The 20,365-nt window shown below is 42.1% G+C and overlaps 1 protein-coding gene across 1 annotated transcript; it reads right to left on the reverse strand.

Moving 5' to 3' along the window:
- Positions 1-244: 244 nt before the first annotated feature.
- LOC149440582 (serine/threonine-protein kinase SBK1-like) lies at positions 245-18,297 on the reverse strand. The gene is made up of 5 exons (XM_089658442.1): positions 18,281-18,297; positions 4,325-4,441; positions 1,946-2,121; positions 1,167-1,369; positions 245-778 (listed from the first exon to the last, which is right to left on the reverse strand). The coding sequence occupies exons 1-5, from the start codon at positions 18,295-18,297 to the stop codon at positions 245-247; spliced, it is 1,047 nt and encodes a 348-aa protein (XP_089514568.1).
- Positions 18,298-20,365: the final 2,068 nt, after the last annotated feature.

Here is a 20,365-nt window from a genome sequence, read left to right on the forward strand (position 1 = left end):
TGTGGCTCATTATATACGGTTTTCCTACGCTATGAGTTAGTATTTCTGAAATCAGCAATTACAGTAGATAAGCAAACATGTGACCAGCTACACAACAAGCCAGCAGTCCTAAGATTTAGACTTACCTTCCCCTAGGACATGAGACTTGTATGAGGCAGCACTTGATGAGGCTCCACAATGGACATCATGAACTCTGTTATATCACATGTATGACCGTTTTCCTGGTTAGATTCTCTGGAGGCATTTATGCTTTCCATGGCAGGTGGACATATTTTAAAATGTCCATAGCAGAACACCTCTCAGAGGCATTGAGGGCCAACAAGTCCCAGAACATCTGCCTGGCTTCAATGGAGAATTGTTGCCACTTTCCTGGTGCCAAGGTTAGGTCTTTCTTCATTTGCCACCAAGCAAACTCCCGATACATGGGGTCATGACCCCCTGCTTCTTTCCAAGGAAATGAGCCGGTTATAGCTGTGTACAACAGGACTCCAAACGCCCACACGTCAATGCTCGGGTGCAGCAGCAATTGATCCCCTTCTTTTAAGCTGCACAATTCCGGAGCGGTATATGGGATGGACCAGGACATACATGGTGCTTGAGTGCCCCGGAGCCTCGTCAGTCCAAAATCTGCAACTTTGACTTCCTTACATTCAAAGTCCATGAGCAAAATGTTGTCCAGTTTAATGTCCCGATGGACCATTCCTCTGCTGTGCATAAAGTCTAAGGCACTCGCTACCTGTGGAACAAAACCCTTTATAACATCTTCATTTAAACCAACCTGTAGGGGAAAAAAAGAGAAAATTAGTCACTAGACACAAATATAACACAATGTTACCCAACATATTGAACCCACCTTACCTCGTGTACAGGGAAACAAACATACATTAGCTGAATACACAAGGAGTATGATTAAAGGAAACCTGTCAGCATACAAAATGGTGCCATTAATGGTGCAAGATCCATCTTAACCCATCTTACTCCATTTTAAACCTTGCTTCATAACTTGAGTGATACACATACCTAAAACAACAAGCGTATGCCAACTATACATCCTACCAACTCACTGCCCTGGGAAAGGAATCTTTAAAACTCAGAAATGCTTTAAAGTAACTAAAACTAGAAATTGTGACTTTATAAATATCAATAAAGTTTTGATACAAACTTACATTTGACTTTACTATTGACTGAAGGTTTCCAGCTGGTGCCACCTTTTGGACAAAGACATAGTCGTTGCTGGTTTGGAAAGCGATTTCATGGGTTGCGATGATATTTGGATGGCCACTGAGACTAAGAGACATTCCGTATTCCACTAGGAAGTTGTCCATTGGAGTTGTCTCTTTACTCATCAGTTTCATAGCCACCAACTCATCTGTTGAAAAGAAAGACAAAAAAAGACAATGAGTATCATAAAAACAACATTAGAGAAATGATGAAGCTTGCTAAAAACCTACTAAAGTTAGTTAAAAGTTTATGTAAATCTAAAAGCTCTGACTTATTAAGATCCATAACCATCACTCAAACACTGGAAGCAAGGGGGGCTTGGAAAACTTAGAAACTTAAAAAATGCTGCTCAAAGGTTTGGAAATGTTCTGCAGCCGAAGTATTCTGTTGATTCTTAGATCTTGGATGTCACACTCATATCTCAGTTTAGAAGTAAAGATCCTTTAGACATCTGAGCTGTAAATAGAACTAAATCTGCAGAGGGCACCCAGAGCATTAACTAGAATATGTAACTATCAGACTTGTATATTATGGCAGACTTGCTCATTCTAGTCTCCCCTCCTCTGGTGATGCAATATCTACAGTATGATCCCCCTTGTTGCACCATGCAACCGAAGAACCTTTACCTGCTAGTTACTCTTTTCCTTAGTTTATTTCCACTCATTCAGAAGCACAACTGATTCTGTAAATCATTCTCTTTACATGAATTAGGCTACAAATTTACCTGAACCCCGATGTTTGGCCAAGAGAACCTTTCCGTACGATCCTGTCCCGAGCTCTTTGATGGGGTGGAAGTGGTCTGTGACTTCCATCATCCTCAGGTTTTCTGAGGTTTCAGCAATGAGCTCAAGAAGTTTCCTTGCAGTGTTCTTGGTTACTTCTACAATGCTAGAAGCCATTCTGGAATCACAACATCAAAACATACAAATGAGTTTCATTTGGCACTAATCATTAGTAAGCGGCACTAATCATCTCTCTGGATATCACCCAGTTACTGTTATTAATTGTCACCTTCATTAGAGGTGGGGGGAGGGGTAGTATTGTAACTAAAGACAGTTATTTTACATTTTAAAGCTGATATATGCTTACAATTCTTATTAAATACATGTTGGGCTTATGTTGATGAGCTTTTATTCACAGCAAGTGGATATTGTTTTCCTATATAAGTCTATGGTAATGCAAAACCCACTTGAAGCCGATCAAATTCACCTGTCAATATACAGTATTATAAATTATTTTAGAAGGGTCTCAAATGGACATCAAACTGATTCTATGGACACGAACCCTTACTCTGATACATACAAGTTATATGTAAGAAGTCCAATTATTTTATAGATTCCAAAGAGAGAAAGGAGTGATGTAGAATGGCACTGGGCAAAGGACCGAGAGTGCCATCATTCCAAACCAACAAATGTCTACAACAAGGTAACAACCGGGGACTTCCTAGGATGGCAGCCAGGGATATCAATTCAAAACATAGGGATACAAACTCCAAATGTATTAGTCACATCATACAAAAGTCTTTGTATTGAACATCATGTGTGAATCTTTTAAACTTTTGCATGATATGACTAACATTTATGAAAATATCTTTTATAGCTGGGTGTTGACTTTCTGTCCTTAGGTGCCATCCTAGGAAGTCCCTGGTTTTACTTTGCTGTAATACAGTAAATGATTTACTAAAGATATGTGACTTCCTGAGACTTCAAGCACAAATCCAACCAAAGAATTTGGACAAAAACCGAAAAGGGTTAGAACATCTTTTAACTTTTTATTGCCATTTCTGACGTCCGATCTTCCCTCACTTCATGTGTGTGGTCAGCTAAACCTCTATAAGAGGGCACAAGTGGGGGAAGAATGAAAACCTTTATTAGGTTTTGTACATTTTTTTTGTCCCATAATATTTTTATTAAAGATTAATAACAGGTACACAAACAGAAAGAAGATTTGGTGGCTATTTCCAAAGGTGACCAAAATCAATTCACAACAGGAAATATTCCAGAGTCAGGTATAACTGGACAATGAAAAACCGCATTCTAGCATGATATAGTAACAGGAAAATACAAGGGGTCCCTCATCATGGACCTATACTGGTCTTGCTATGCATACACCATAGATGAGTGTTTCTCAACCTTTTCTTAGTCAACGTGCCCTTTAAAATTCCACACAATCTTGAGGCACCCCATGCTAAAATGTAAGAACTAAACAAATAGTTTTACGTAACGCAGCAACATCCACACAAGTAGGACCCCCAACATTAGAAGTGGTTTGTTCTTTCATAGCTATTGCACCTTTGCACATTGCTACCGACATGTCCCAACATTCTCCCTCACTCAGCTAAAGTGACCCCAGTGCTGATGGAGAGGGGCAAACAAGGATTCAGGTGACTGATGTCCTCCTTTTCAACCAATTACATCATCCGTTGTTAGGAATGTCAGCGGCTGGACCCCACAGAACCCAAGGTTGTAATGCTGCACAATACAAATTTGTGGTTTGTGTAACAAAAAGGCAGGACTGATCCACTTACTGTCTTGTTTACAGTTTTTGGGGCAATACTACCAAAGGCATTGCTGAAGAACCCAGAAGGCACCCCAGGGTACCTGGACACCCTGGTTGCAAAAGAATGCCATAGAATACTTTAGCCAGACTAGCAAGGGATGAAGATAAACAGAAAAATGTTTTTATATATATATACACACACACACAGTATATTTAAATGTTAAGTACAAAGTACAACAAATGATCTGAGCATGTCATAGGACAAGATAGTTGGAGCACTCAGACTCATATCTTTGTCAGGTGTTTATTGCCATGTGTGTCCCAGTATTGGGTCACTAGCGGATCTTCCCAATAAGGACCCAGGTGGTAATAAAAACCTGACAGAAGTTATAACTCATTCATAAATCAAGCAAATAAATTGGATTGGCTGGAGTTGGCCTCTAGCTATTTGTGTGACAATAAATAACAGGTAAGTGTGAAAAATAGAGAACATTAAACAGTTTTACTATCTAACTTTCTGCTAAGTACATCTTCTAATAGTAGAAAAACCCTAGAAAAGGATAAAACTGAGGATTATAAAACTATGAAGTTCTATATGACTTACTTGGGAAAATGAAGGTATAGATGGTCTCCAAGTCGGTCTTCACGGAGGAAATCTATGTGGTCTTCTGAAAAGCAATTCTGGCGGGAAGCAGTCAATGGAGGAAATGAATCACTTTTGCTACAAGCAAAATGAGAGTCACTGAAAGTAAGAACTGGAGCTCTGGTATATATGTGGGGAGAAAATGGAATTTGTTAAAGGAGATTCTGATTGGCCAACACACAGGAGCTGCTCATTAACATATGATTGGTGAGTTTGTAATGGGCTCCTGAAGGGTGGAGCAGGTAGGTCCATATGAATGGGGATTGTTTATGCTGTGCCAGTGTGATGAGGGCGGGAAATTACTCTGAAACTAATTTTAAATGATTTAATTAACCAAGGAAACAGTTTGTAGATGCTAAGCTTTATAGAGATAATGTATAAAATGTCTTAATTTTCTTTTAATAATATATTTGTATTAAATCGTTCAACATAAATTTACAAAAATGCAAAATATCACATTGACCCAATTTAGCCATGGAAAGTTTATGTATAAAATGTGTCTAAATAAATGAAATATAAACATGCATCCATATATAAATCATAAATATACAATCTAAAACCAACATAGAACTCCACCCACCTGAGACTATAAAGTGGGCAATATATATGAACTGACAAAGGCTGGAATGCTGAGCTGTGATTGGACCCTGAAAGTAAAATTATTCTTTAAAGGTTTTAACAAAGATGTTCCATCACTAAAAGCTTCAAAAATCTTCTGCAGATTCTTACGATATATACTAATCTTTTACAAGCAGAGGATTTACATATAAAGTTTGAGGCCAAAATACATTTCTCTGCTATGGGGCTTCATCACTAGTCATTTTTAGTAATGTGGAACTGCTCAGACTCAGCACTGCGCTCATACACATATATGTTCATTGGGGGGATGAAGGAACTTTCCCTGAGATGGTGAAATGTATGTCTTTATTGTCATGTTTGGTTTGTATTTGTTGTATTTTGTCTCCACAATCTACTTTACTTTAAATGTTCACTTTGAGGTCACCAAACAAAAAATAGAGAGTACTCCATTGTGACAAGTCCAGATCACATTGGGGGCCAAATTATTTTAACTGAAAAGGTTAATAAACCCCCTGATGTTGGTAAAATCCAGATTTTCTTCTCTAAGGGTAATGAAGTGTTTTTGGGGTGCCATAGTAAAGGTAAGGAGGTGGCCTCACCAGTGTGCCCCATACTTCCAGTACTTTATTGAGCAAGGCATAGGGAATCATAGACCAAATGTGGAGGAAATGCAGGAAATAACCAGCTACTCTGCATTAGGTTGGATAGTAGAACATGCTTGATAATTACCTTCTATATTACTAGATTGCTGGATTGCCATATTCAGGAAAAGGATATTGGAAGAACCAACTGAAGCCGGTCAATTTAATAGGGATAATAGTAAACTGAAGAGGAAATATTATTTTGTTTGTTTGATTTTATTTATTTTTTGTTTATTTTATTATTAAGGTAAAAAAATCATGAATTGAAAGATTTTTATTTTTTTAAAACTTGTTTTAGTTTATTGTGATTTGTTTTATTGAAATGGATTGTATTTGTATGAAATTAAAGCTAAATGTAGCAGGGAGGATGTTTGGTAATGCACACATTTTAGCATCCTCATTTTTAGAAAAGGGGAACTTTGTAGAAAATGAATAAAGTGAATACAGATGTTGCAGATAAATTATAGCTTTATTTTTTTCTCTGTGCATTGTAAAAATTTTCTAGTGTATAAAGCTGTGTGTGGTCAGTGGACCAGAGTATGGAGTATTTTAGGGTTCTTTTGTTATACACTACAAAACATTGTTGTTGGGGGAAATGGTAGCCATTGTCATTGTCAATTGTTTCTGCTGAGTGTCTGGGTGTTCACCTCTACTATTGTTTGTTTACTGTAATTACCAAATCCCATCACCATTGCCTTCAGTTCCTCTTCTGTGTATTGTCTGTTGGGTGTAGGCTGAAACCATTCAGGGTAGATCTTATTGTTCTGGTAAATTTCTGTGCTCCAACACCTTGGGTGTACTGAATATTGTAGTCTGACTAATTGCTTAAAAAAATAAATAAGCTCAACTTGTTAGTGGAACTCTGAAAAGTTTTAAGGTAATTACTTGAAAACTGTGGGCACCATCTGCTGGAAATGGCTGCCATGTTTAGTATGGAAAGCTTTGTAACTAAAGCCCGCCATAGAAGGTTCAAATCTTGGACGGTTCAGCAAGGACCTGCCAATATTTAACCTATGTATAGGTGTGGTGAATGTACCAAAGTTGATTGATCGATCAAATTGGGTACAGCTAATAGACTCCCTTCACCACCTATCTCCACCAGGGGAACACAATAGCTCAATGGGAGGGATTCCCCCATCAACACTGACTGTGTTGATGGGAGACTCAAGTGATTTTGCTTCCTGCACCCCGTGACTATAGGACAATGAACTCTCTGAGATCTATTATCTCTAGTGGTATAATTTAGTAAAGTATATCGATTGGGTAACTTAATTTGTGACCACTTGTCAGAAGACTCAACTGAGGGTTTCAGTGCAACATAGTGGGTATTAGAAGACCTCCAAAACAAACAGGGAGGATACACCACAGAATTGTTTTTCAATATTTAGATCTCCCATAAATATATTGGAAGAACCATTAAACACAGTTAATTTAATGGGGAAGATTTCAGTAGTGGGAATTTTTGGGTTTAATCTTTTTTCTCACTATGATATTTTTATTTTATAAGGCAAAAAGCTGGACCTTTTTTTTTAATAAAAGCCTTAACAGTTTTTTCATTTAAATTTTGTGTCACCTAAATGCATTGGGGTTGATTTATTTAAACTGGAGAGTGAAAAATCTGGTGCAACTTTGCATGGTAGCCAATCAGCTTCTAACTTCAGCTCGTTCAATTAAACCTTGACAAAAAACCTGGAAGCTGATTGGTTTCTATGCAGGGATGCACCAGATTTTGCACTCTCAAGTTTTACTAAATCACCCCCATTGTATTTTGCAGGAAAGAGAAACTAGGAGAAACTTATGGAGATGATTTTAATGTTTTAAGCATTCTCATTGCTGGGAAAGTGGAAATTAATTCATTACTTCCAATTATTTTAAATAGATGAGTTTTGGTCTTTCTGTGCAAGGCTAAAAAACGTTCTAGGGTATGGAGCTGTGTATGTGTGGTCAGTTTAGCAGATACGTATTTGTTGGATTGTGTTTTTAATATCTGTTACATCTAGAATACATTATTATAAGTTGAGGTTGACTTTTGAGGTGTACTGCCCCCCTAACATTGGCTGGTGAATTGGTTGTGGTAGTTATTAGCATAACACTGCCAATGTTTACTGTTCCTATTGTCTTCCTGGGGGGTCCACCTGTACTATTGTTCATTCCATGCTTACTGTACATACAGGATCCCATCACTATTGTTCATCATGTCCCCTCTGTCTATTGACTATCAGGTGTTGGCTATTCAAAGTAGACACCATTGTTATTCTAAATTTTGTGTCTCCATCCTGTGTATGGAATATTCCAGTCTTAGAACATTGTGGGATACATTTTTTATTTGTTTTATTTCAGAAAGCCAGGAAAGCGTATCCAAAAATACTTTACCAAGTCAGCTTTACCAAATTAAAATAATTATGAAAGGATGTTCAAGAAACAAGTGCCACATGATCAGATCGGCATTTCAGACTTATGTATTATTGGACTACCGAGAACTGATTTTTTTTTTCTTTTGTGATTATGAACTTCGTACATCCAGAGCAAAAATGACGGACTACAGACATTAAGATCCAGATCTATGGAAGAGAGATCACAGAGCTGTACTGGAGTCTACCTCCATTCTGCCTTCCAATGGGGTCCAATCTGCCTCCATTCTGCCTGGCTATGTGGTCTAGTCCCCCTCCCTGCCAAAGGGGTCCAATGTGAGAATAGATATCATTTTGTGATTAAAGAGTCTTCAGAATACAAAGGCAAAACTTGAAATCTTAAAGGAGATTGCATATAAACCATTATTACATGTGTGGTCTGGTTTTACTGGCTACAAGGGGGGTGACGGTTACAATATGAGTTTATGTGAAATCTCCATTGGTAGATATCAATAGTTCTTGTACTGAGAAATATATATTAGCTAGAGTTTGATCAATGTGGTTGTGTAATATGTCTTATACTGTATGTCCGGGTTCTGAAGATAGAAGGGAATTGTTTGATTTAAATGTAAGCTGCCAAGGGGCGATATTCTATTAATTACAGGTGATACTGTATGACATAACAATAGACCGGGGTGCAGGAAGGTAGTCATATTGGCTCATTATAAGGAGAATCTGTTTCCATCTTATCATATTTGTTGTAATTCACCTCTTCTCATTATTGTTCTACCTGTCTGAACAGACTGAATACAATCAATACACTTGCTGTGTAGCTTCCCCCTCATGTCAGCTGTTGTTCATCAAGGAGGCCTACTGCATGGAGATGGTCACTAAAAAACAGCTGAAATCTGAAATGTAGTGAAAAGTATAAAACAAATAATTTAACAATTTAGGTAAAATGTAACAATACAACAGAGATTGTGATATTTAATAAAATATGCTTTAGTTTTTCTTCATTCTATGACAATGACTATGTAGTTGCAGAATAAAGAGAGAAATGTTACCCCCCAGGACAGAACTGATCATCTCAATGGTGATGGGCTTGTGAATTGATATGTTAAAGAGGAGGTAGAACACCTGGCTGAGGTGTGACTGCCGATACTGCTTGCATCACAATGGCCATTTTTATGGGAGCCACCCTCCATTGTTGGGACTAGGGGTGTCCCACTGTGGACCTCTGGGAATGCCAAATTTGCAGGATTATCTCAGCATAGGAAGGGACACAACTGCTTACATTAGCAACTGCTACAAGAGTTGCCATAAACACCAACAACCCAACTAATGTGCTGTGCTAGCCCTGTAACATCTCAATGAATCCAGGGATGCACATAATCAATTCATGAAAATGACAAATACATTTGTATTAAACCATATAAATGATACTTAAATAATTAATTGCATATCCTTGTGATGGTGGAGAAACACGAATACCAGCTGCGATTTTTGGCTGGATTCCTGGAAGTGGATCATTTGCACTAAGTCACTTCTTTTGCACTGAGCAGTTATATTTTATTGATCACAAGGATATGTAATGGTTTAACTAAAAGTATGATTTATAGGAATTGATGAGAATTTGTCACTTTCACGAATTGATTATATTTTTCACTGCTGATGAGTGAATCTTGATGGAAAATGATGGGTGAATCCTCTTTGAATTTAAATGCAATGGACAAATCTTAATTTAGTTGAAATCTAGTATGTTGTATGTAGATGACGGTTAAATATTGTTTACCTTTCTCAAATAAGATTCATCCATCTGCTGCATTTTTCCAAGAGAATGAATCCCCTGTTAGTGGCATAAAATACAGATGAATGAATGTCCAGCAAACCTTTGCAGTAAATCCTTTATAAATAGCTACAGATTTGGTTTTGTTATAATGCAATATTTGTAAACATGTTAAAGAGAAGTTTAAATGAAGCAAAAAAAATTGACATCAAACTTAATTCAGTCTTTTTTTGTTTACAAAAGTTTTTATTAAAAGATGGGACTACAAAAACTGCACATCATACATGAGATAGAATGAACAGCAAGAAAAATGTACATAAATAATTTTACAATGAAATAAAGATAATCACAAAAAATGAAAGATCAAATACATGAGAGGAAGTCATCATTGTAGGCAGATTAACCACATAACTGACAAGAGTCAAAGACAAACAATGGTACAGCAGAGATTTAATCTATCATTAAGTGCCAATGCACCATCCAACCATCCCATTTTCTGTTGAACGAATGCATCCTGTCCAGTAATGTGTACTGAATACATTCCATGAGCATGACCATATCAACTACCCACAATACAGAGGCCAGAGGGACTACTGGGGACTTCCAATGGAGAGCAATGGCCCATAGGGTGGAAATGCAAATAATATGGATAAGTCTATTATTATACAATATTTATATAGCGCCAACGGTTTGCTCAACGCTGTACATTATAATGGGAGACAGTACACGAGACAGTACAGTAACAATACACGAGGGATTCGAGGGCTCTGCTCCTTGGAGCTTGCAATCTAGGAGGGAGGTTATAGTGGTACGGGAGGAAATAGCTGTGGGGGATAGAGTGGTAGGAAGAGTGGAGGAGATTGGCAATTAGCTGAGGGCAGGGTAGGCTTCCCTGAAGAGATGGGTTTTCAGGGTGCGCCTAAACGTGAGGAGGGTATGCAACAGTCTGATGGATTGGGGTAGTGAGTTCCAGAGGATGGGGGAAGCCCTGGAGATGGGCATGGGAGGAGGAGACCAGGGAACTCGAGAGTAGGAGGTCTTATGGGGAGCGGAGAGTACGTTTTGAGTGGTAAATGGATACCAGGTCGGTTATGTAGTTTGGGGCAGTGCTATGAACAGCTTTGTACATCAAGGTTAGTAATTTGAATTTTATGCGTTGGGCAATCGGAAGCCAGTGGAGGGATTGGCAGAGGAGGGTGGCGGATACAGAGCAGTTGGTGAGGTGGATGAGTCTGGCTGCAGAATTCAGCATAGACTGAAGCGGGGAAAGCCTGCGGTGAGGTAAGCCAGTGAGGAGGGAGTTACAGTAGTCAAGTAATGATATAATAAGGGAGTGAATGAGTTGCTTAGTAGTTTCCGGGGTAGGAACGGATGTGTTTTGGAGATGTTGCGGAGGTGGAGTCTACATGAATGCCAGTGATTGGACCTGGGGCTGTAAAGACAGATTGGAGTCTAGGATGACATCTAGTACTCTGGCTTGCGGGGTGGGGCATATGGTGGCGTGATGGAGAAGTCGGGGTGGGGGGGGGCGCAGGCTGGGGAGAAAAAAAAACAAAACTAGGAGCTCGGTTTTGGAAAGGTTTAATTTGAGGAAGTGGAGTGACATTCAATCCAATATGTCGATCAGAAGGCTAGTGATTCAGGCGGAGATTGAAGGGGTGAGGAAAGGGGTAGAGCTTTGCATGTCATCGGCAAAGAGATGGTAGTTGAAGCCGTGGGAGTGTATCAGTTGGCCAAGGGAGGAGGTGTAGATGGAGAAGAGAAGGGGCCCGAGGACAGAACCTTGAGGGACCCCAACAGAGAGGGGGAGTCAGGGGGAGTTGGTAGCGTTATAGGTAACACTGAAGGAGCGCTGTGATAGATAGGAAGAGAACAGAGTCTGAGGCCAAGAAAGTATAGTTTTGAGGAGGAGGGGGTGGTCAACCATGTCAAAAGCGAGGTCAAGGAATAGGAGCACTGACTAGTGGCCATTAGCTTTGGCGGTTAGCAGGTCATTGGAGAGTTTGAGTAGGGCGGTTTCGGTGGAATGTAGGGGACGAAAGCCAGACTGTAGGGGATCAAGGAAGTTGTTGTCGGTGAGGTGGGAACTCAGGCGATTATAGACTAAGCGCTCAAAGAGTTTGGATGTAAATGGCAGCAGGGAGATGGGTCTGAGGTTGTTCGGGTTGGTGGGATCCAGGGAGGGTTTTTTAAGTATGAGAGTGATGTGCGCATGCTTCAGAGGGGAGGGGAATGCGCCAGTAGAGAGGGAGAGATTAAAGATGTGAGTGAGGGAGCATAGGATGGAGATCGTAGGAGTTGTGTAGGGACAGAGTCAAGGGGGCAGGTGGTAAAGCGAGCTTCAGAAGACCTTAGCAACCTCTTCAGTGGTAGCAGGGTCGAAGGAGTGGAGTGTTGAGGGGGTTTTAGTGTGAGGAATGTTGGGCGGGGTGGAGGTCTGGACAGTGGCGAGGTTGAAGGAGAGGAGTGTTGAGGGGGGTTTTTGTGTGGGGGTGCTAGGTGGGGCGGACGTCTGAGCAGTGACAATGTCCCTATGATTTGCATCGATCTTGCTTTGGAAGTGGTTAGCAATCTCGTGGGCGGTGAGTGAGGTACTGGGTGGAGGTGGGGGCGGAGAGAGTAGAGTTAAAACTAAAGAGCCAGCGAGGACTGGAGGAGAGGGTATTGATGAGGGTTACAAAGTAGGCTTGCTTGGTGGCGTGGAGGGAGGAAGTGTAGGTGAGGAAGGCGGAATTATATCAGGTGAACGCTTGTTGGGATCTGGTTTTGCGCCATAGTCGCTCCAGTGCACGACTGCGTCGCTTGAGGTTTTTGGTATGGTCATTCTGCCAGGGTTGAAGCGGTCGGGGTATAATGTTTGCTGGAATCCTCCTCATAGACTGGACATAAGGATTTCCCATTCTTTACCTTTGTAGTAGGTCATGATGATTAAAGACAGGTGAGACAGGCCAAGGGGGGGAAAAAAAAAAAACCTCAAAATATGTCTATTGATTGACGAGTATCATCATAAATTAAAATACATTGATAAAACAATTGATATACATGCAAAGTTATTTAACAATCATCCTAAATTTGTTCAATTTGAATGTGATCTTAAAAACACACATAGAACATACCAAAGAAATTTTAATTGGTAAGGAGAGAAGTTCGTAGGGATAAATTAGCATTTGGTGAACAAAAAGCTTATAAATGTCATTTAAACCCTAGGATTGGTAGAAAGAAAATCATGTATAGAAATTTTGATGATGCACACTCCTAATTTTTCCAACCTTTCACAAAATTCAATGGAGGCCAAGAGGAGTTAAACAGGTTTAAAAAAAAAAATCCCATAAAAAGGGAAAAAAGAAGTCCCCCTGGCGATGGGCTGGTCAAACAATCATTTAAGAAAAATGCACTACTGATCAAGCACCTTTTAATGTTCCAAATAGGGACCTAACCGGATCAGGTGGTAATTTAAGTGGTGAGGATTGCATTGCTACTCCATCTACTGCACATGCACTCAAAATACCTCACATTCAGCCCCACGTAGTCCAGGAAATATTTCATATACAACCAAGGAAGGTTTTTTTAGAACCAAACCACAATTATTTCAAATTCCAACATAGGTCACAGAAATTGATTGCTGATGAATCCAGCATACCTAGTAAGGACAATGAAATGAGCATCAATCTTACAAGTTATAGTTTATCTGAACATAAAATTAGTATCCTTAACAAGGGTCTTGGCTTCTGTCCTAACACCAACATGGACAAATTTGAAGCCTAAAAAACACACCATACAACTGTTTGCGAGGAAGTTAATTCTAAAAACCATGTATACTAAAAACAAAACTAATCAATCTTTAGACACTCCAGATTTACAGGATGATGCCTATACCACACTTTTATCACTGCTATTCTGCCTAGCCATGCGAGGGGAAGGGAAGACCATTTGGTCAGAAGAGCAGAAAGATGGTTTAGCACCGGAAGATAGTTAGCTGCGTAAAGGTCTGATAACTTAGGAGTCAGTTTGATTCCTAAGAAAGGGATATGACACTGTGACCATGGGAATGGTAAAATCTGCTTCAGATGCGTCAGCTCTATAGGGGGGAGAGAAATGTTGAGTGCTGTTGATTTATTGTGGTTTATTATTAGACCAGAGAGCGAACCAAACGCCTCGAGAAGCCGTAGTAGGGAAGGAGAGGAAGTCAATGGGGATGTGAGAAAGAGCAAGACGTTATCCGCAAAGAGACATAACTTATGATGTGTGCCCCCTATCTCGAGTCCCCTGACATCCGGGTTAGCTCTGATTAAGAGGGCCAGAGACTCTATAGCCAGGGCAAAGAGCAAGGGGGACAGGGGGCAGCCCTGTCTTGTGCCTCTAGAGATCGGAACTGAGCTGACCTGTGCCCCAGATACCTAATTCTGGCCGAGGGTTCTCGATACAGTGAGAAGATCCAGGTTAAAAAGTGTGGGCCAAAACCCCAACGGTGCAAAATATAGTTGAGGTATGGCCATGAGACTGTATCGAATGCTTTCCGGATATCTAAGGACAGGAAACAGGCGGGAATATTGCGAGACCTGGCTAAAATTTGCCAAAAGAGATGCACGTCTGATGTTATCTCCCGCTTGTCTAGTTGGGATAAAGCCCACTTGGTCGTTATGAATTAGAGAGCCAATACACAGGTTAAGACGTGAAGAGAGGATTTTTGCTAAAAGTTTGATATCAATGTTCAGGAGAGAGATTGGCCTATAATTGGCCCACTGCGTGTCATCAGAATTCGGCTTTGGGATCATTGAAATGTTCGCTTGCACTGTTTCATGGTTGAAGGTTTGGCCAGATAGTAAAGTGTTAAAAGCATTAGTGAGGATAGGTGTGAGGAGATGAGCAAATTTTTTATAGTAAGTGGCTGAGAAGCCATCTGGTCCTGGGCGTTTACGTAGTTTTAGACTTTTAATAGCATCTAAGGTTTCGGCTGGGGAGATGTCGCTAATTGGCACTCTGAGAGTTTCGGTAAAGAAATGGAAGTTAGAAGGGTATCAGCTTGTGTAGGGTCAAAAGGTGTGGAAGAAGAATAAAGCTGTGACAGGTGTTTATGGAAAGTCTGTAGAATGTGTTCTGGGTTACTAGTGAGGTTGCCAGAAGAGGTGCAAATTCGGATAGGTTTAGTGAGCTGGTCGAACCTGCGAAGTGAGAGAGCCAGGAATGTATTGGGTTTATTTGCCCTAATATAATATTTGTGCCTAGATCTACGGAGTGAGAGTTCCGCTTGATCTGTGAGAAAGAGATCTAGAACCAATCTAGATCGCTCCAGGGCCTCACGGTTGGCAGGCGTAGGAGCCGCCTGGAAGGCTTGATGAGAACAATCATAGGTTTGCTCCAGTGAGAGACGTTGTTGTCTTTTGGTTTTATTTAAGAAGGATGCTTTGCTAATGCAAAACCCTCGCAATACCGGTTTGTGTGCTTCCCATAACAGGAGAGGGGAAATATCAGGTGATTGGTTAAGAGAGAAATAGTCTTTAAGGGCTGCTTCGATTTCTAGACAGTGAGCTGGATTTGCAAGCAGGTTATCGTTAATGATCCAAGAGGATTCAGCGGGGGATGGGGCTAACGAGGTCATAGTCGTGAATATGGTGCAATGGTCAGACCAAGGGATTGGAATTATTTCAGAAGTCAGGAGCCGGGGGGAAGAGGCGGTGGTAATGAAAATATGATCTATCCTGGAGAATGACTGGTGGGGGTGAGAATAGAAGGTGTATTGGCGTTTAGTCGGGTTGAGTTCCCGCCATGTATCTATCAAAGAATAACGTTGTAGTATGGCTTGGAAGGTTTGTTTAGAGGCAGGGACAGGGGATGGTTGAGGAGATTTGTCTAGAAAGGGATATATTACACTGTTAGAGTCTCCGCTAACAATTAAAGTTCTGCGCTTATGGTGGTCTATAACCGAGAGTATGTGGGAAGGGAATGGTAAAGGGTCTTGGTTTGAGGCATAGTATGCAACAATAGTGACATCTACGTCTAGGAGTTGCCCTACTAACAGGAGGTAACGACCCTCCGGGTCTTTGATTTCGGTGCATAGGTGTTGTGCGATGGAAGGCAATCAGTACCCCCCTGCGTTTGGTGGTGGCAGAGGCTGTATAGACCTGAGGATATCGAGGGCCAAAAAACTTAGGGGTGGAGTTGGGAGTGAAGTGTGTTTCCTGTAGACAGACCACGTGAGCTTGAAGTGTAGCAAAGGTTCGGAAAGCCTTATTCTGTTTCTGTGGAATATTAAGGCCCTGTACATTCAGGGTAAGGATATTTAACGAGCCCATGGGGAAAGTGCATAGTGGTTTGGATAGCATGGCACTACCGCCCGGAATGGAGCCTGACGATTACTGTGGGGGATGAGAACGTTGCAGAGTATGTTGCACAAAGTCATGGAGTCATGTTGGGGGGAGGGAGGAGGGGTACGGTATGAGAGAGGTAACATGAAAGAAGGGGTGTAGGAGGCCATTTAAGGCCTAAAAGGTGGGTTCCCAAGGACACCCTGGATCAGGGTGGGCTAGGGAGCAATAGTAGCCCAAGTGTTATTAAATAACCAATAACACAGGGACTAGGGTGGAGTGTGCAGGTACGCGGACCGTGAGGATGACAGCAATGTGATTAATAAATGGTGGCGAGGTCCCGGTAGAAAAAACAGGTATATATAAAAAAAAAAAACATCCGAGAAAATCAGGGTGTCCCAGACTCAGACGGCACTAGCAGTACTAGTGAGACATCTTGGGTGTAGGGGTGTGGCATCGCATGCTGCCAAAGCCTAGGCTCCCAAATATAAACTAAAATGAAGCCCAGGAGGGGGGGTGCAGAACAATCCCCAGGTTGCGGGGCAACCAAAATTTAACAGTTAGAGGGAGAAAGGATATCAATGTTAGTCAAAAAAGTACACCGTTTGGTGTGTGTGGCAAAAAAAGGAAAAAAAAAGATAAGCGTGGGACATAGTTCAGTCCATGGTATCTTGCGAAGATAGGCCCGGAGACGAAAAACGCCCTCTTTTGTGGAGGCTGAGTTGACCTTCAGTTGTATGTGCGGGGAAGGACTTCCGCGGCGAGCAGGATGTGGACCTCCGCTTGGCGCTTTCTGAAGGCATCGCTGGGGGATGTAGTTGTAGGATCCGCAAGGTGTCTAAAAGGTCCTCTGGAGTCTTGAAGGTGTAATCTCGGGTCTGATATCGGAATCGCACTGCAAAGGGGAAGCTCCACCTATATGGTATAGCGTGTTGTTGAAGTACTTGTAGGTGAGGTTTCATAGCCCTGTGCTTGGAGATAGTTGTGGGGCTCAGATCCTGGAATAATTGGTAGGTATGACACTGGAACTGTACAGATTCTGCATTACGGGCAGCTTGTAGGAGTTGCTCCTTGGTACGGAAAAAGTGGAGCTTGGCTATAATGTTGAGTGGTGGACCGCCCGTGCGTCATGATGCTAACGCCCTGTGAACTCTATCCAATTCTAATCTTTCGATTGGGATAGCTGGGGCAAGCTCTTGGAACAGAGCTGTTACCGTTGATTGGACATCGACGATCGTTTCCGGAAGGCCACAGATACGTAAGTTTGAGCGCCGTGCTCGGTTTTCAAAGTCCTCCAGTCGTGTTAATAATGTTGCGTTTTCGTCACACAGGAGATCAAGGTCATCCGTATGTGTCTGAAGCAAGGTGTCAAGACCGTCTACTCTCTGTTCTAGGTCCACAGTGCGTTGTCCTAGTTCATGGATTTCCCTAGATAGCATGGCAGTGATGCGGTCCGAGGTTTGCTTCAAAGCTTTATGTAGCATTTTTTCAAAGCGTGACAATAGGTCAGGGGGTGTAAGGTCAGGCGTCAGGGCTTGTGCAGGGACATCAGTTTCAGTGTCAGACTCGCCCTCAGATGTGCAGGGATGGCTGGGCTGCGGATCCTGCAGGGCTGCATATGCCCCTGCTGCTTGCTTGCTTCCACGAGCTGGGGCGGTGGCCATCTTTGTGGAGGCCTTTGCCAGGGCCTCTTTGATTGTTTTGGTTGAAGGGGGGACCTGGTGCCGGGGTGCCCCCTTAACCATTTTGCTGCTTGTCAGGGGGGGGCTGTTATGCTGATCTCAGCCCCCCTGCTCTCTCTCCTCAGCCTCGGCGCTGTGTAGACAGCGGTGGGCGGGCCTGTGCACGGCTCACAATGGGGACAGAGTCCCCTGTCAGATTTCTCCGACCTGCTGCGGAGGATCCGCCGTAGACCAGGGTGGATCAGACCCTGGGAGGGTTGCCTCGGGGATCGGATCCCCCCAGGCTGTATTGCGGGCCGGGACCCGCTGCTCCTCGGCGCTGTCACCCGACGGGGAGATGGAGCCTCATCGGGACATGTCCGTCCCGCCGGCCGCGCATGCGCACTCCTATCAATGGTAATCACTCTTAAAAAAGACAAGATGGCAGCTATTTATTGACTGAAACTGAATTGCTTTAGTATAAAAGCAAAATCAGTGATAGATATTGTGGTGGAAAAAGTGATGACTTAGTGCTGAACTGCTAGTGTGACATGGCCCTAAAAGATTAAATTGTGAATTGAGAAAGGCACATACCTGGGGAAGTTGGCCATATGTGATGTTCTTTCTGATGCACCATCACTCACGATTATCCTTCATCCAATGTCTACCTCTGCATCATGTAAGGAGAACTCATCATACAATATGATCAGTGCCTATTCCATGTCGTCCTTCTGTGGCACTGGAGCCATCTCAGACTGAGATCCAGAAGTGTCTGTGGTCAAAAAGTAAGACAAGGACGTGTTAGTAACACTACGCTGTGAGGTGTTCAGGTGAGAAATGGAGGTTACCTCAGATTGTACAGAACTGCTTTTGATGGGATCCTCATCTTCTTGTCCTGTGATTGCATCTGGGATTTCTTCCTTCCAGCTTTCTCTCATGTATTTCAGGATTTATGTAGATATACTTCTTTTAGAAAAGTCAATGGCCACAAGATCACCAAACATCCTTCTTATTCTGGATGAAATCTTTTTTTTCCATGCTTCAGGAGGATTGTCCATATGAAAATTGTTTTGCCAGTCAACAAAACCTTTATATCCTTCATCTTCAGGCATGGCCACCTGCCATGGATACTCCCCTAGGAGTATGGTTGGAGGTGGGTTGGTGGGAGTCCGCTGATAGGATCTTCCAGACTTTCAAGAGGTCGAAGCCTGCTTCAAGAGATTTAATTGTAAAGAACCTTCCTTGTTGTTTAACAATGACCTTTGTGGGGAAACCCCATTGGTAGACAATATCGTGGTTCCACAGAGCTTTTGTTATGGTGACAAGCTTCTTGCGGTTTAGAAGAGTGGCTTTAGATAGGTCTGCAAATAATTTTATATTTGCTTGGTCTGGCGGTAGTGATGTAATGTTTCTTGTGGTTATCATAATTTTTTCTTTCACATGGTAAAAGTGGATACGTGCCAGGATGTCCCTAGGTACTGTGGCCAGTAGGAACGATAGTTTTGGTAATCTGCGCACAGGACCTATAGCGAGCTCTACATCTGATAGGGAAGGAATGAGGTGTTTCATGTATTGTTGAAAATATGGTTCTATGGTGTCCAAATTGATGTTTTCTAGGATTGCGTGGAATTTGATGTTGTTCCGCCTAGAGCGGTCTTCAGGATCCGCTAGTTTGAGGTTAATCTGTTCTATGTCGGTGCCCTGGTCGGTGTATGCGTCTATTAGGTCGTTGTGAGCTGCGAACATTTCCCTCATTTTATTTTCAATATGGCGGATATGGTGGTCCTGTCGTTGTACCATGGTTGAAATTTGCGATAGTGTCGTCGTCAGGTCATCATGTAATGTTTGTCACAGTGAGAGAAGCATACTGTTCATAGACAGTTCAGTGATAGGTTGGTCTGAAGCAGGAAAATTTTCTATTAAGGATGGAGTAGAAATAGCAGAATTGAGTGTAGAATAGGAAGGCTGAGTGACAGGAGGATTTTCTATGTCCAGCCTAGGTCTGGACTTAGCAGGGCTACTTGTGGTGGGAGACAGGGGCGGAGAGGACTCACCAGGGTCTCCAGGGTATAATGTTGCTTTGAGCCTGGGGTCTGTTGTGTGCACTGGTCTCCATTCTGTCTGTAAGGCATCTGTCTGTGAGAAGCCGGCACCATCTTGCCTGCAGGGGCTGAGAGCTGGGAAAAAGTTTGTCAGCTTTCCTGGCTTCCCTGGTGATCTGCGGCATCGGGGCATATTCCCTGGGGATCCAGTGGAGACCTGCGTCCCCTTATCAGCGTGGGGAGAGGTCAGTGCCGCTGCTGGGATTGGTGAGTGCCGGGTTATTGCTGGCGGGGATGTGGAGCTCTCTTCACGGAGCTGTAATCCCAGAGCCGGCCGCGCATGCGCCCCCAAAAATATGATAAACTTTGAGAACAATTCACATAGTGAGGTGAAAATGGTGAATTTAAAGAAAACCTTAAGATACTATTTACCCAGATATACTATATGATTATCATGGTTTACTCCAAGCAGGAGTTGCCTGGAAGCTACAATTTGCCTCAATGATGAATCCAATTCACCAAAAAGTAATTTGGTGGTTGACTTTCCAGTACACACAGTTACAAATGTTAAATCATGTGGCAAAGTGGTTGACATACCAGTATATACCTCTGTCAGTGCTAAACAGGTCCTTCTAAA

Source organism: Staurois parvus, unplaced genomic scaffold, assembly GCF_062004578.1.
Source record: "Staurois parvus isolate SC_StPar_1 unplaced genomic scaffold, SC_StPar_1.0 ptg001068l, whole genome shotgun sequence".
NCBI classification, from domain to species: domain Eukaryota; kingdom Metazoa; phylum Chordata; class Amphibia; order Anura; family Ranidae; genus Staurois; species Staurois parvus.

Coding starts and splice junctions, on each gene's coding strand:
- LOC149440582 (XM_089658442.1), bottom strand. Junction 2,122..4,324: donor CTATACCTTCATTTTCCCAA/GTAAGTCATATA, acceptor TTGTGATTCCAG/AATGGCTTCTAGCATTGTAG. Junction 779..1,166: donor AGTCAATAGTAAAGTCAAAT/GTAAGTTTGTAT, acceptor TTTCCCCTACAG/GTTGGTTTAAATGAAGATGT.